This window comes from Sander lucioperca, chromosome 14 (assembly GCF_008315115.2).
Source record: "Sander lucioperca isolate FBNREF2018 chromosome 14, SLUC_FBN_1.2, whole genome shotgun sequence".
Classification (NCBI taxonomy): domain Eukaryota; kingdom Metazoa; phylum Chordata; class Actinopteri; order Perciformes; family Percidae; genus Sander; species Sander lucioperca.
The window spans coordinates 34,497,597-34,515,130 of record NC_050186.1 but is presented as its reverse complement, the minus strand read 5'-3'; the positions used below and the strand labels follow the sequence as shown (position 1 = coordinate 34,515,130).

The 17,534-nt window shown below is 40.9% G+C and overlaps 2 protein-coding genes and 1 long non-coding RNA gene across 3 annotated transcripts in view; 1 reads left to right on the top strand and 2 right to left on the bottom strand.

Moving 5' to 3' along the window:
- Positions 1–17,534, top strand: part of LOC116041422 — a 21,746-nt gene continuing 4,212 nt past the window's right edge. The window contains exons 1-2 of the long non-coding RNA XR_004102947.1: positions 1–462; positions 4,028–4,031. This is a non-coding gene — a long non-coding RNA (uncharacterized LOC116041422). The remainder of the gene's footprint in view (positions 463–4,027; positions 4,032–17,534) is intronic.
- The window catches only part of spra (sepiapterin reductase a), a 27,881-nt gene continuing 11,120 nt past the window's right edge, over positions 774–17,534 (bottom strand). Inside the window, exons 3-5 of the mRNA XM_031287310.2 lie at positions 9,236–9,657; positions 5,943–6,233; positions 774–1,338 (exon numbers count right to left, since the gene is read on the bottom strand). Of these exons, the coding sequence (XP_031143170.1) occupies positions 1,139–1,338; positions 5,943–6,233; positions 9,236–9,557 (813 nt within the window). The 5' untranslated portion in view covers positions 9,558–9,657 and the 3' untranslated portion in view covers positions 774–1,138. The remainder of the gene's footprint in view (positions 1,339–5,942; positions 6,234–9,235; positions 9,658–17,534) is intronic.
- The window catches only part of LOC116041393 (excitatory amino acid transporter 1-like), a 16,130-nt gene continuing 14,793 nt past the window's right edge, over positions 16,198–17,534 (bottom strand). The window contains exon 10 of the mRNA XM_031287286.2: positions 16,198–16,524. Coding sequence (XP_031143146.1) covers positions 16,314–16,524 — 211 coding nt within the window. The 3' untranslated portion in view covers positions 16,198–16,313. The remainder of the gene's footprint in view (positions 16,525–17,534) is intronic.

Below are 17,534 nucleotides of genomic sequence, written 5' to 3'. Positions count from 1 at the left end.
ATAAAGCACCAGAACATCTACAAATAGCATCCTGCTACATAACGAATGTTGAGATGCTGAGGTGTCTCGCTTCCATTCATTATTCACAACTATCTATGAACTATCAGTCATGGCAATGCTCAGACTGGCCATCTTGTTATTCATCACCATGTACCATCACACTTTATTGCCCCTATGCGCATGATTTGATAGTTTCAGACTTAAGCGACTTTTGTTCTCTATCTCTACTTGTATGGACGTTACTGACTGCAGCTTCACTGGCCGTGGGGTGAGTGAACTTCTGTTCTGGAATGTCTTGAATGTAAAATTAATGAATATCAGTTGATACGTCATGATGTCATATTGGTCAGTTTAACAATAGAAGGCTACAACCTTAAGATTGACAGTGCAACTTCAGTCATAAGAGGTAAGTGGTAGGTATAAATGAATAAGAGTTTTAATTAAAATCAAGGCACACATACTGTGGATTTCCACTGGATGCGGAACATCTGCGGACCGGCTCCGCTGCGGAACGGCTGCATGCTCCGCCGTCCGTCAATACCCACTAGGTCCGGATTTGTTGCGGCACGGCTGCAGCCATGACTGACAGCTGTAGTCACGAGGACCCACAATATCTCGCGAATTCATGTAGAATAGAACCACAAAACCAACAACAGTTTGTTTCCATCCAGAGGAGTAGAGGGGAAACAACTCTGAGCTGTGTTTTCAAGGTGTAGTGCAGGGAAATATGATCCGCCGTGAGCACGGTGTATTTTACTTTGAAAATTAACCGGATTTTTATTTTGTTTCTGTGCTCGACTTCCTGTCCCGCACTATCTGCCGTGTGCTGAATTGCTGAATTAGAATTAACTATTAAATAAATATAAATCCCCAATTATTTTGTTGATTCCAGCTCCTTCATTGTGAATATTTTGTAGTTTCTTAACTCTTCCGTAAAAGTAAACTGAATATCTTTGAATTACAGACAAAACAAAACATTTGAGGACGCCATCTTGGGCTTTGGCAAACACTGATCGACATTTTTCACGCTTTTCTGACATTTATAGACCACCTAATTGATTTGCTCAAGAAATCAAAAAATAATAATCAACAGATTAATAATAAAATAATCACTAGTTGCAGCTCTAGCTGTAAATACTCAAGCTGTGTCTAGGTCATAGATGTCGATGTGAGCTCCTGATGTGTAGCTGTCTTCCAGCAGCAGCTTCATCAGCTTGGCACAAGAGGCCTCACAGGTGAGCACCTGGCCCTGAGCGAACATGTCTGAAAAAGACGTCCTGATGCTGGGATCTGCTGTTCTGGATCTGGCCTCCGTCAGCATGGCTGTGTCCAGAGGCCCTGGTACAATATAAAGGACAGAGGTGAATGAGTTCCAGAGTAGGAATTGTCTGCAAAGTAGAGAGGACCTTACCATTAGTGGATATTGTTCTGCTTTAGTAGTATGAAGCAGCCATATTGAATTATAACGTTTTGATGGAAATATGGAAAAATAACTATAACATTCCCACCAGGGGCGTGAATTTAACACCCACCTATGTGCCAAATTAGGGTGAATTTTGCCATTGGTGGCTGAAACTGTCAATCTACTTGCCATGTTGGCGGGTAGCCAATGAGAATTGATTGAGTTATTCATTTATTTTGCCACTGGTCTTGCTTGTAATCCTTCTGCTCTCCTGGCTACCAAGTTGTCCCAGTGATTATAGCCGGCCTACACGGGCTACTCCATGCAGGTGAAGGATGCCTGCCCGCTGGCTAACCTTTTACTTGGCCCAGCGGCGTAGCTCTAAACACAGTACTAAAACAACCCTGGTTAAAATCAACAATGACCTCCTCCGTACAGCAAACACTGGTTTTCTCACCATCCTCATCCTCCTCGACCTTACTGCTGCCTTTGACACCATCTCTCACCCACTACTCCTGGAAAGCCCAGCTGGCATTGGCATCACTGGTGTTGCACTTTCATTGTTTTCATCATACCTCACTGACAGACAGTATGTCCAACTGAGGAATCACAGGTCAAAGTGTTATACTGTTACACTGGGTGTCCCCCAGGGGTCAGTACTGGGTCCACTCCTATTCATCATTTACCTCCTTCCCCTCGGGACAATCCTCCGTCACTATGGTGTCCACTTTCACTGCTACGCTGATGACACACAGGTCTACATCTCCACTAAACCCACCACTGTTATTCCTCCCACCTCCCTCACCACCTGCCTTCAGGACATCAGGAGCTGGATGAGCAGGAACTTCCTGAAGCTCAACACCAGCAAAACTGAGGCCCTGCTCATCAGCTCCAAAACCACCATCTCCAAAGCCCAAAACATCACTGCCCCAAACATCACCATTGACGGTTTCACTGTACCCTTCTCCAGCCAAGTCAAGAGTCTCGGTGTCACCGTGGACAGCACCCTTTCCTTTGCACCTCACATAAAAAACATCACCCGGACTGCTTTCTTCCACCTTTGCAATATCTCCGGACTCCACCCATCCGTATCTCAATCCAGCACTGAAATCTTGATCCACTCATTCGTTACGTGCTGGATTGACTACTGTAATGCTGTTCTCTCTGGGCCTTCCCACCAAACTCCTTACCAGGCTTCAAATCATTCAGAACTCTGCTGCCCGGATCATTACCTGCACAACATTTTCTGACCACATCACCCCCGTTCTCATCCAGCTACACTGGCTCCGTGTTCAATCCCAGATTAATTACAAAAACGTTCTGCTCATATACAAAGCCCTTCACAACTTAGCCCCAACCTACATCTCTGACCTCCTCCAGAGGCCTGTACTACGAAGCGAGATCAACATGTCCTGGATTTCTTTCAGTTACCCGGCTTCACCTAACCTAACAACCGCAGTCCTGCATAAGCTGTATCATGACGCTGGTTAACAACTAGTTCAATCAACCCAGGTTTCCCAATCCAGCGACGCGTGCGTTCACATAAAAGAGGCGGTGTTTGCGCAGCATGACCAATCGCAAACATCTACCAGAGCTGCATATTTTATATAAGAAGAGCAAACTATAATTCTACATAAATATGAAGAATGAAAAAGCAGACGCTGTTATGCGTAACAAAGCTTAGCTTATCAATATCCAGTGGTGTAGTCTACGTGATAGTAAGCTCCAGGATTTCCATAAACCCACTTAAAAATGCCCAATGACACGTAACAACATACTTTCCATTATATGTTTGATATATTTTGAATTGTCATCTGTGCTTTTTTCTTCACATAGGCTCAATGGAGGTATTTCACCATAAATTGGTGCATAAGAGAGAAGACACACCAGCCCGATAATCGGGCGTCGGGCCGTCTGGCGAGGTCCGTGACTCGAGTCTGTTCGGTGTGTCCCGTGCCGTCGGCCGTCCGAGGAGCCATCGGCATTCATTTGGGCCGACCCGACATGTTCAGTCGGGGACAGGGCAGTCGGGACTCACCCGGAAATGGGGAGCGGATGAGCCTCTCAAAATCTGACGAAAATCTTTTAAACTGACCTTTGTCAATCTGAAATGAAGACAGATTCAGCAACTGCATGGTCTATTTCTCGCTTAAAATGTTTTCAGAAACACGTTTCGGTGAACTATTTTAGTACAATATGAGATCGTATTCTGAACAAGCCGCCATGACAGTCCGGCTGTGAATTTCCGGAGAAAAAAGAACCACGTGACGCGTTCGTCCAATCAGCTGCCGGTCTTCATTTTCTGGTAAATAATCAGACTGTTAATGGAAACAATACAGAGCAGCGCCGCCTGCTGGTATGGAGACGTATTACGTTTCGCGCACGCGCAGAGCGTACGCTCAAGTCGGCGTCGCCTCAGTGTGTTCTGAGGCATTTTTTGGACCTCGGGATCCGACTTATTAGTCCGACTGGCTTTTCTGCCGACGGTCGGCCCGTCTGGTTGGTGTGTCAGGGCCCTAAAAGTATCGGAATGCAGGAAAAAACTTCCCTGGGGGAGGACACCCAGATCCCCCACTATGATATGCCCCCCTCCTCCCCCAAAGGCAGATTCTGGCCAATATACAGTACAGTACACCCACTACAATACATTAGACTAAACTGGTCACTTCCCCATCAGTCAGGCACAAGATCTGACCATATATAATTACACTTTTGCTTTCCATAAACTGTCGTTGCTTTAGGCTTTTATTTCAATTGCAACCCTGGCAGTGGTACGCGATCGTGAGAGAAAATAAAAAAAAACATAAAAACATAATTCAAACCGATGTGCGCATTGGCAACACACGGCTCAAGAAGCCAACATACATAGCCTATACATAATTCCCTCTGCTGAAAATCTATATCTTTCATAAAAATACCCATCAGGGAATGTTAACAGGGTTGTCGGTCTCTAAATGTTTTAACTTTTATGAGCGCACCTCTCTCTCTCTCTCCGCCCACCGAGCTCCAGCTGATCTTCTAAGAAAGGTGACGCCGTTATCAATTGAGTATTGATTGGTCAGTAGGCGGTGCTTTTACACCAGTTGATCTCTGATCTCCAACTTAACCTGCTCCAGACCAGGTTAGGTGTTCAGCATAAGTTACCACGGCGATTGAACCTGATCACAAGTGATCCACCTTCGTAGTACAGAAAACCCTGGGTTGAACCTGAAGTTAGCTCGTTAACGCCAAATCTCGCTTCGTAGTACAGGCCTCTGGACTACATTCCCTCCCGCTCTCTGCGCTCCTCTTCTGCTGGTCTCCTAACCATAACCACCGCACGCCTCAGCTGCACTGCTCCCAGGCTCTGGAACGCCCTGCCCCCACACATCCATCAGTCTGACACCATAACATCATTCAAATCCCACCCTAAAACCCACCTGTTTAAACTGGCTTACTCACTATAACTTATAATTTATGAAATGCACTGATTCACCTTCCACAACGAATTTTCTTTAAAAAAAAACAAACTAGAGTCCCATTTTTGTCACGTCGTGTCAAAAATGTCATGTCATTGCCTGTCTTGCTGTTTAATTATGTTTTTGACTTTGGGTGTTTTGAAAGGCGGTATTATTATTATTTTACATTTCAGAGTCTGAGTCTGCCATTTCATTGGATTTTAGCTAAAAAATGTGGCGGCACATTAGTGCTGTAAAGAGGCCGGCTGAAACAATCAACCAACAAAAAGATGATGATTCAAAGAAAAGTAACAGAAGATGTTTTAATACCAAGTGGACAGTTGACGACAATGGCAAGGTTTCGTGAGTAGCTGATTTATAACAATCAACCACTCAACCTTGCCATTGTCGTACAGAACAAATGTACTGCAGTGACTGTTGTGTGTATGGCTCAGAGAAAGAAAAACTTAAAATTAGTAGCAATTAAGGACCACGAGTCATCAATAAAAAAAATTGGCTGGTATTTAAAACAATAAAAGTAAAAGGTTTATAATTTCATACATTTTTTTATTATGTATTCATTTGTAACATCTGTTATTATTTATGAATTCCTTTTTAAATGTAAAATGCTGAATTATTTTGGTTTTTATCAGGGCTGTCAAAATGAACGCAATAATAACGAGTTAACGCAAATTCCTTTTAACGCCACCAATTTTAAACATTTCAATATATTGACAGTCAAAGTTTTGATTTAGTTTTATTAACCCCTCATTATTATGTAGTTAATAGTCAATTAATACATTGAATTTGAATTGTAACTTCTTGCATGATTCTTTAAGTACTCTAAAAAATTTTACTTATGAAAGTGTTTGAAATAGTATTTCCAGATAGATCCCTGCCTTCCAGCAGCCATTAGTATGTGTTTTTTATTAAAAAAATTATAATTAAGGAAACTTTAAAATGTAGAAAATAAGAAATAATGCTACATGTAAAAACTGTCATCACTGGACTGCTCAGACTACCTCATTCAATTCCTCTGACTCAGCTTGAGTCTCAGGCTGTCTGGTTGGACATGTATTTAAGCACAAGTGGCAGTTCCTTACCTGGAGCGTAGTTTAGCACACGAAGGTCCGGCTCCTCTTCTGCCAGCACCCTGAACATCATGTCTCGGGCAGCCTTGCCTGTGCAGTACAGCACCCAGGAGCGGAAAGGTTGCAGGGCACACAGCGAGCTGATGTTGACCACAGTGCGCCGCAGGCCTGGACGCTGTGGAAAAGCCTGCAGGACGCTGGCGGTGAGGCACAGGGAGGAGCTGACATTGAGAGACAAGTAGGAGTCCACCTCGGCCATGTCGGTGAAGCTTTTGGCATAGCGGGACACGTCACCCAGAGAGGCTGGGAAGAGGAAAGGAGGTGTTACTAGTGTGTGTCTACATCCTCATACATAGTTAGTGTTTCCATCAACTACTGTTTGCAAATATTCTCAAGAGGAAGCAACAGGATCACAAATTAAAAGAGGGTTTCACTCAAATTTTGCTTGGGGACCCCAAAGGTGAGCCAGCCCTGCTTAAAGTTTACCCATGACAAAATCATAAGATAGGCACCTAAGCAAATAAGCCAATTTAGATAGTGCCATAGAGAAACACTTTAAAAAGGGTCTGTTTACCCAAATTAATGAAAAAAACAATTCGCCTACACCTTAAGTGAATGGAATTTAATTTGTACTGTATATTTGGTACTCAGTATTTGAAAATGACATTCAAAAAACTCAATAGCAACCATCTTTTCAGAAGCAGTGTCCAATGTTCATGTTATTGATAATTCACGTTTTTATTAGAACTCTTGAAGAAATAGGCTAGTCTGTAAACTGTAGACAGAGATGCTGCTGTTGAATGCAGTAGCGCCAACATCGGAAAGTGGCTGATGGTCAGCCACTGTGGTATATAGGCATAAACCGATCCCCTGGTGGCACTGGCCGCTTACTACACAAGCCTACAGTGTACTGTATAGGGACTAGCCTATTTCCTCAGGGTTTATGCCGCTGTATCACAGTCAGGCATGGATTGGCCATCGGCAGTACTGGGAGATTTGGCGAGACTATTTGTGTGGGCTAAATGGGCTGCACTCCAGTCGAAAACCTTTTTTTGATCGGCCCATATAGAGAAGAGAGATCAAATGATTGGCCCATTTGTGTGTCTTTCATGTGAACACTGGCCATTCACATCCTTGGTCTTTGACTGACCTGCCCACAGAGAGGAGAGAGATCACATGATTGGCCCATTGGTTTGTCTCTCATCTGAACACTGGCAAATCACATCTTACAATGGCCCACTTCCATCCTACCATAGAGAGAGAGAGAGCATATTTATGTCCCGCCCCCACCGGCGGCAAACTCCACAAAGTGCCGGCTAAAAACACGAGATTTAAGATAAGATAGACTTTATTATTATTATTATTATTATTATTATTAAGCATGTCAAACAATTATCTTAGCACCCTTGACTACCATAGAGGACAAGTTTAGCTGTTAGTAAGCTAATGTTAGTTATGTATTAGCAAGCTAAGGCACTTGCAAACATAATATTATAGATTTCTGATTTATCAACATTCCACAATGACACAAGTTACATACTGTGTACAAAATGCAGCTTTAGCTTAACTGACAGACTTATCACTTGTTAACTATAGAAGACATCTTGATGACAGCCATGCTCGACCCTCAACCTTTAGCCATCTTGCCATCAAAAGCCAGGCAGCCTTTTTCACTCACTCTTATACTCTCTTACTTACCACTCAGCTATGTGGCAGTATTAGGGGCTGTTATGCAGGGTTCAACATTAACTTTTTGTCCACCAGCTAAATGGCTAGTAAATGTTAAAATTTAATTTTTTTTGGCTGGTGAGTCAAGCAAATCTACCAGCCACATATATATTTTACCAGCATTTGGTTGGTAAATGGTGCTAATTTTGAACCCAGCTGGTATGTATATGTGTTGAAGGGGAGTGCAAGGATGGATGGTTGGTGTCCAGCCAATTGTAGTGGGCTGGTGTGGGTCTCAAAAGTCCAGGGCAGGTTTTTTACCCCAGTCCAGCCCTGATCACAGTGGCATGCCAGAAGCCACTTTTGGATCTTGGCCGTCACTGGTTGAATGTTTGAGAATACTGTGAGCATCACAAACAAATTCCAATCAGCTCCAAACACACTAGAGCCCGACCGATAAAGGATTTTTAAGGCCGATATCGATACAAATATATGTTAATTTAAAAATCCTATATTCCCATATATCGGCGGATATATATTTAAAAAAATATATATCCAGAAACGCGTAACAAAACATAAACAGATTAGTTATTTGTAGTTATTTATGAGTCCTCACTAAAATAATATAATGCAGTTTAAAAATAAACTTGTTTGTTTCACAACAGAACAGAGGAACATCAAAATATATATATTAAAGTTCTGATAAATACATTTTTTTTTATTGCACAATCATTCAGTAATGGTAGTGAATGATTAACTGATCATTCGTTAATGACTAACCACTCAGTACCAATGGTAGTTACAGTGTTTGCCAATTGCTTACACACTGAAATCAAAAGTATTACACAATTATCAAAACCTTACACTCAAGGAGCAAAACATTGGCCCAGATGTGCACAATGTCAGCCTCACACTTTTTTGCAAAACAATACACACAGTGATTTGCAAAACACTAAACTGATTTGTATGCATTAGACACATAAGTATATCATCATGTCACTTCCATGCAAATCCAAAGCACCGACTGTCAAATGACTACACCTATGAGCCAATCTGTGAAACACAGCCATCAGGTGCATAAACACAATTACTTAATTGTAGACACACCAATCAGGTTTAAGCATTATAAAAATCAGGCAGGTAAGTGTAGCATTTTCTGTATTGTATTTTCAGGTTTTTTTTTTACTGTAATTGTAACCTGTACTGGATACAGTATTTTATGTTTGTCTGAATGTGTTATTCACACTACTGTAGTGTTATAACTGTGTTATTCACACTGTAGTAGCATGAAAACTGGGACCTGTTTTGTTGTGATTCTCCATGTTGACACGTTGACTGATTTGGGTATATGGAGAGAAATAAATTATATTTTTATTTATTATATTTTACTTTGGTGAACTTATTGTATATTTGCAGTTTATCTGTGTACTTCATTTACAGTACTCTAATCACTGAGATGTAGAATTGCTAAAAGTGTTTTAGGTTAGCAACAGCAGTATGCTCTGGTTTTCAAAAGTAGTGATGTGATGTCAAACATAGCCTACATTAAAGTAGCTTCCACAAAGCATTTTGGTCGAGATGTGAGGTGGTGAACAAATTGACCGCGGTACAGTTTAGCTCTACAGGTTTCTTCTTACCAGCATTGTTGACCAGTACAACGTGATCTATATCGTCAGAAAAAGCTTCTTTAGAAGCTTTGACAATGCTCTCCAGTCCCTCAATCTGACCCACATCTGCCACGACACACTCAACCACCAGGCCCGCTTTGCCTGCCTCCGACTCGGCCAGCTCAGTCTGCAAAGCCCGCAGGTCATCACCAGAGCGGGCCGCCAGGACGAGCGCTGACCCCGGCTTCACCAACCGAGACATCTCCCTCGCTATAGTCCTGCCAAAGCCTCTGGAGGCCCCGGTGATAATACAGAGCGCCCGGCCCAGGTCAGTACTTTCAGTGGACGACATGGTTCTAAATGACAGCAGACTGGCCTCTTTTTCTTCTTCTTCTTTGAAGTTCTAATGTAGCCTAGTTGGCATCCACAATGTTGCATTAATGCCTCATTCCCTTTTAATTCATCTTAAAGCCGTCTGTCCAGTCCAGTCCATAGGTGGAAATCGTGGGGGTCCAGGACCTAGTCCCTGAGGGTTGTCCCTCAGCATTAATAGCATTAAAAAAACACTCTCTGTATTATGTATTGTGTATATATATAATACTGGTTTACGTTGTTAAACAATATAAACGCAGACAGGGCAAAAAAAGGGCGTTTTAGGTTTAGAAACATTTTGAGTCCCCCTTTACCTTGCCTCACAGTGGTTTGGTCCACTCTTTTTTTTTTTTTTTTTTTTTTTTTATTGACAAAAAGCAGTATACAGAGAATCAGGTAAACAGAAATAGCGCATGAACATCAAGTGTAAACTTATGAAGATAAAAATAAACATACGAAGCAATACAAACGAAAATCATTACATAGAAAAAATAAAAATAAAAAGAGGTACATGAAAACATAAATTTACAATTAGTTAGAGGTTTCAGGGGGAAAAAAGCTCTACAGTTTCCACAATTGTAATACTTTTCTTTAAGGTTAAAGGTGTAGACAATGTTGGTGGGTTCAAAAAAGTAAGACTCAAAATCTGTCCAAAATCCTTTGGATATTTCACAATCAAAATAAAGGTGAGATATTGTTTCAATAATATTTGAATATTCAAATATTATAATATCATAATATTCAATATTCTGTTACAAAATGTACAGGAAGAGTCAATGTCGGCAAATTTAGCAACAAGTTGATTAGTAGGGTACATGTTATGTAAAATTTGGAGGTGTATTTCCTTAGCTTTGTTAGAAACACAGTACTTATAGGGTAGAAGCCAGCCCTTCTCCAGTTTATGTTCTCAATTTTAGATCTCCACAAAAACTTGCCCCTTGGCAGGCCTGTATCCTTTCTCTGAAAAATTCGGCACCCTTTATGCACGTTAGTTCAATTCCATCCAATGATAGTAAAGGCTGAGATATATTGTGTGCACCATAACTGAAGTAATTTTTTATAAGTAGAAGTAAACCATTTGGGATTCCACGAGATAAAGAGTTAAATTCTCTTAAGGGATTGGAAAACTGTGTACATTCATAAACTGTTCATAGGTTAGCATATCACCAGATTCATCGAAAAGATTAAGAATGTGATTTAAATGTCTTTGAAACCATTTAGGAAAAAATACAGCACAGGCTCACTCCCTACTCGTCAAATGTACTGTACTCGTTGCGTTATTTTTCGACGAGGGGGTCCGTCAGATAGACATTCATGTTATCCCTGTGTTTTGGCATTTTTGGCACACTTCTACCTCAGCCTATATACTGCACACAGACACAACTCACACATCTCATTCAACCATTTCACAAGCTGAGGAAAGGTCGTGACATGGGTCAGAGGGTATCAGAGGTCATAAATGATGAACCAATCAATCGGCTCTGCTCCTAAAGGCACCTTGGTGTTTATATGGACAACACCATTGGCTGGAAGGCAGTGGCTTCTGGTTGGCCCGAATGGAGATGGTTCTGGTGACCGTGACATCGTCCATGCACTTCCTCATGTAGGAAGTGACGGTCTCCGTGTACTCCTGGACGTCCGTGATGTTGTTGTAGGTGGCTGCCTGTCTGAACATGCTCCAGTCGGTGGTGGAGAAGCAGTCCTGGAGTGCCTCTGAAGACCCCTCAGGCCACACGCGTATCTGCTTTGTAGCTGGTTTGATGACTTTAACCAGCGGCCTGTATGCTGGCATTAGCATAACAGTGGTGTGGTCTGAGGCCCTGAGGTGGGGGAGGGGACGGGCTTCAGTTCAGTTGGATCCAGTTCTTCAGCCCCGAAGGCACCAGAATGTTTAGATAAGGTGTTGTTGAAATATGGAAAAGGTGATTATGCTTCTGGGTATTATTCTATGCTTATGCAGAACCTGGGGGATGGAGCCTGGACAGCCCTCAAAAAGACATAGGAAAGGGATCTGAGTATTACACTGGATGATGAGGAGTGGGACAGAATCTGTAGGAATATAAAACTATGTAATGCGATTTGAGGGTGCGCCTTATTGAGTTCAAGATTATACATCGCTTCTATTAGACTCCCTCCAGATTGTTTAGAATTGGTCTGAAAGACACACCAAATTGTTGGAAATGTAAGACAGAGGACGGCCAATTACTTCATGTCCTAAAACACAGGAGTTTCACCCAGGAGAGCCGGGATTGCGCGCCACGTGTGGCGTTTAACAACCGTTTTTTTTTGTTGTTTTTTTTTTTTTTTTAATAAAGCCTTCCCCAATGTTCTTTTCCTAAACCCAACCGTTTATTGTTTCCCTAAGTGAGTGACGTTGGTCACCGATGTGTTTTTGTTGTTTTTTAGTGTTACTAAAGCCTTTCCCAATGTTCTTTCCTAAACCCAACCTTTCTTTTTTTTTTTTTTTTTTACACGTGTGTGATGTTGTTCTCGCGATAGCAAGGCATGTTCTCGCGATAACACTGCACGTGTCAACGTCACGTGGTGTGTATGTTTACATCCACTGTATACAGCGTAGACATACCGTTCTTTTAATACATCCATGAGACATACACTTGGATAGCTCAAAATGCATACAGATAACACAAGTGGCGTGTATGTTTACGCAAAGTCATGATGCCATGTTGCCATTCCACTGCCTGCCTCCATGACATAAACTTGTGGATGACACAAAACTACCTGAAGCTGAATAACAGTAAGACTGAGCTGCTAGTGGTTGGCTCCAAATCAGCTCTTGCTAAGATGGAACCTTTCACCCTTTCTGTAGATGGCAGCACCATCCCTTGCTCCAACCAGGTCAAGAGTCTTGATGTCATACTGGACAATACACTCTCATTTAGTGCACACGTACAGTATCTCACAAAAGTGAGTACACCCCTCACATTTTAGTGAATATTTCTTTATATCTTTTAATGGGACAACACTGAAGAAATTACACTTTGCTACAATGTAAAGTATTACGTGTAGAGCTTGTATAACAGTGTAAATGTGCTGTCCCCTCAAAATAACTCAACACACAGTCATTAATGTCTAAACCGCTGGCAACAAAAGTGAGTACATCCCTATGTTAAATTCCCATAGAGGCAGGCAGATTTTTATTTTTAAAGGCCAGTTATTTCATGGATCCAGGATACTATGCATCCTGATCAAGTTCCCCTGGCCTTTGGAATTCACCATACCTAGAGACTGGCATGGTTTTATGTCGGTTAGCCTAATAGCTGGTTTGATTTGCATTGAGAGATGATTTTATGGAAAGTACCCAATGCCAATCTCTAGGTATGGTGAAGGGCATGTGGTGATGTGGGGCTATTTTAATTCCAATTTTAATGGCTGTGTGTTAAGTTATTTTGAGAGGACAGCACATTTACACTGTTATACAAGCTGTACACTTAATACTTTACATTGTAGCAAAGTGTAATTTCTTTAGTGTTGTCCCATTAAAAGATATAATGAAATATTTACTAAGATGTGAGGGGTGTACTCACTTTTGTGAGATTCTGTATGTCTCGAAGTGCCTTTTTCCATCTAAGGAACATTGCATGGCTTCGTCCAGCGATGTTTGATGATTGTTTGTTTGTGAAGTGACCTTGGGTGTCATGAAAGGCACTTTAAATAAAATGTATTATTACTATTATTATTATTATTATTATTATTATTATTAATCATGCTCGTACATATGTGAGGACAGAGAACCATTCCCTCTCCAGCAGATGGATGTAAAACAAACTGCACAGACACAATTCTGCACAGTGAAGCTCGAACATCACAGTGAAGTAACAATAAGCAAAACACATTTTTGAGTGGAGGTGGGCTTTAACTTTTATTGTATCTGTATTATTTCCTACACTGTTAATTCTAATATCGTTAATAAAGTGAAGCAATTCAATTTGACATGCTATAATTTCCCAGCCACTCAGAGCTGAACCTTTTACCTCCACTGCAAACACTGTACTACATTAGTGTGCTCGCACAATATCTAGTCATGAGCTTCAGGAATCTTCTAGTCTCACATTGCCAGACCTTCCTCCACAGCGCTGCGGAGGAAGGTCTGGCTAGTCCACACAGCGTTCCAGGATGGGAGAAAACGTGCTCTGGTTTATTGGCATTTCTTTGAACCAATCACAATCGTCTTGGGTGGCACTAAGCGCCGAACACAATGGCGGCGCCTCTGCAAAATAGCCTCGGGAAGGAACTTGTTTTGGTGGAACGTGTGTACGTTCAAAAGTTGTTTTAGTCGTGCAACAGAAAACTCAGATTGGACAGATAGTCTAGCTAGCTGTCTCTATTTACCCTGCAGAGATCTGAGGAGCAGTTAACCTAATCCTCATAAATCCACCTGAGTTTAAAATTCCAACACAAAGAAAGCGGAAGGTAATGGACATCCGGCCTAAAAAGAGGGACATCCGGCGGGATTTCCGGCAGCACTGGAATAATCCCGGAAGTGAAATGTCGTCGATATAGACTAGTAATCTTCTAATTTGCTTCAATAATCAATTTTAGATTACAAATGCAACGTAAACTGTTAGCTCAAAATTAAAGCCAGCCTATGTCTTTCATGTAGATATGACAATGATCTGAGATTCAGGGCCAGACAGGGTCTTTTGAGCAACTGACCAATCAGAATCAAGTATTCAACAAGGCTGTAATAAAGTAAAGTAGCATAGGTTATTATCATGGCAAAAAGTAAAATACCCACAATTAGTATTTTAAACAGACTTGGGAGAAAACAGTGTAGTCATGTCATGACTTTGATTTAAAGTTGATTCCCCCCCCCCCTTTCAATTCAATTCAATTCAATTTTATTTATAGTATCAAAGCATAACAAGAGTTATCTCGAGACACTTTACATATAGAGTAGGTCTAGACCACACTCTATAATTTATAAAGTCCGAACAATTCTAGTAATTCCCCCAAGAGCAAGTACAGTGCGACAGTGGCGAGGAAAAACTCCCTTTTCCCTCCACAGCACTGCGGAGGAAGGTATGTGTATGTGCACGTTCAAAGGTTGTTTTAGTCGTACAACAGAAAACTCACATTGGATTTACCCTGCAGAGATCTGAGGAGCAGTTAACCATAGTCCTCATAAATCCACCAGAGTTTACAATGCCAACACAAAGAAAGCGTAAAGTGTGGGGGCGGAATTTCCGGCAGCACCTGAACAATCCCAGAAATGGAACGTCATCGTTATAGACTAAAACCACCTAGACTACTTGGCGAGACCAATGGCCAAGTCTGAGACAAGTCCGTGTGCAAATACCAAGGGGTCCAAGATAAGTCTGAAACAATCGAGTCGAGCCCGAGACCAGACTCGAGTAATCTAGCACTGAATTACAGCAATCATGGAGGTTAGATTGAGTTGGATGTCTGAATTGAACGTCAAATTTTCTCCACTGGAATTTTTTGTAGCTACATTGCCACACAGAGCTAGTCACTGTTGTTTTTAGCAAACATTACTCCAACAGGAGGAAATTTGTTAGGGACTATTTCAACTGCAAATTAATCTACATTTGGGTTGTCTACTGAGTTTTTGTAGCAGCAGGACGGTGCATGTGATATACAGACAACACACAATACAATGCCGGTTTGGAACATTTCATGACTAGTAGTTAATTGAGAGGAAGACAGGATTATTAGTGTGTGTCTCTCCCAACACACAGTTATGATCTGCTGAGAGAACAGGATCCCTCTCAGTGTGTGCACTCCATGATTCCTGCTATGTTAAATACATAAAGGAACGAAATTTGTTATCCAGATTCAGCAGTGTAGACAAGATAAAGAAATTAGTGATTAAAAAAAATTAAAAAAGTGATTAATTCAAAATCAGACTGAGACTAAAAAGCTACATACTGTGTGAGCAAAGTTTAGGGAATAGGGTTTGTTTATTTATTATTTGATCCCTGACCTTTTATATAAAAGAAACAGGCGGGAAATGCTTTTTTTCTGTTTATTTCACTAAAGTTATAATAAACAAAAACTAAAACTGTTTTATTACCCAACATTTTTACTTGTCTCATACGGCTTTTATTCATCAAAGAACAATGTCGGTAAAAAAAATGTCAAAATGTGAATGTGCACACACACATGCAGTTGCAATCATACGTGTGTGAGAAAGAATGTGTGAGTCTGTACCACTGAAACGTAATAATAATCAAATGCTTATAATAACCTGTAATAACCACAATATTAACCAGCTAATGTTGGGACAATATAGATACTTTTTTTATTTTTAGTTGAGTTATGTCCTGGTAACAAAATGGTAAGAGTCCAAATATGTAATTTCTTCACATAATATCTTCAAAAGCAATCGTTCTGTGGTTTATTTCAAAACACCGCTTTCAATGTTTAAATCCTTCATCCAGCACGTATCTAAACCTACATTCACCTCAACCTCTACATGAGGGTATTACGAAGTTAAAATATTCATTAAAGTAGTAAACATACAAAATAGAAACTACCAGTCCTATTGGAAACAAATAACAGATGCATATATATATATATATATATATATATATATATATATATATATATATATATATATATATATATATATATATATATATAGGATGTCATTGTTGTAGTTTTGGATGAAAGACACGTCATGACAATTACGTCTCTACTCTCAAAACAGAACCAACTGTAAGCGTTTGTGTATGTTAACACATGTTGTGGGTTAAAACTACATGTTTGATTCACTGTGAGCACGTTTGTCATTTTCAAAATCACTATCCTGGGAGATGAGCTTGTAGGGTTTCTTCCTCTCCCTCTCCTCCAGCACTGAGTTTCCCATTTCCACGTCTTTGCTGCGGAGCTCATGACGAGAGAGGAACTCCACAATTCCGGCTCCGATCGAATCCCCCAAAACATTGGTTGTGGTACGCAGACGGTCCCTACACCGCATCACAAACAAAGAAAATAAAAGGGGAAACATGTTGAGTACACTCCAGCTATATTTGAGGGCAGCATTATTTTTTATTTTTTTCAATTTAGTTGTATGCAACTCAAATGAGGTAAAATACTCACAAAACTAAATAATTTTATGACTGTAAAAAAAAATGCTCTAGGTTGTTTGCATTTCTTTGAACCAATCACAATCGTCATGGGCGGCGGTAAGCTCCGACCCAATATCTCCGAAAATGTTGGTCGTGCAGCAAGGCCTGGACTGTTTGGTTCTTTCGGGGAATGATTGTTAAAATTTACAAAGAATATGTTTACGGCCTTTACTCTCTAAGTAGGACATTTTGGGACCGATTGTTGGGGATTGCTATGGACAAAGTACACATGGCGATACACTGTTAAGAGCAAATTATGTTTTCTTTTGCAAGGTGCAAATATTTCACCAAAACAAGTCCCTTACCGAGACCATTTTGCAGAGCTACTGTTGCTGCGTCCGGAGCTTAGCCCAGCCCAAGACGATTGTGATTGGTTTCAAGAAATGCAAACAACCGAGAGCATTTATTTTCTCCTATACTAGAATTTATCTGTGGTGGATCCAGACCTTACTTCCACAGGGCTGTGGAGATAGAGCTGGCAATGCAAGACTTAGCCTGAGGTGAAGCTTAGCTTGAAAACTAGCCTGACTGATTCAACTGTCTCAAGAGAAGTTTCTATAGGAACTTAGGCCTGACTTATTTAAACCACCATTATAAATATTATTTTCTGAAAATAAGACAGATTCACTGGAGTAAGCCTGGTTATAACACACCATAGCTTTAGAACTTACAGGCTTAAGCGCTATACTTTCTTCTGTTCAACATGACAAGCGCCTGCCTTCACACGGGAAGGCTTTGACAGACATTCATATTTGGTCCATCCTAGTTAAAGGAGAGAAGGGTGTTTTTTTTCTTATTACCCCAGTTAGCTGAGTAATTTCTGGGAAGGGTATTCTAATTGAAATGAT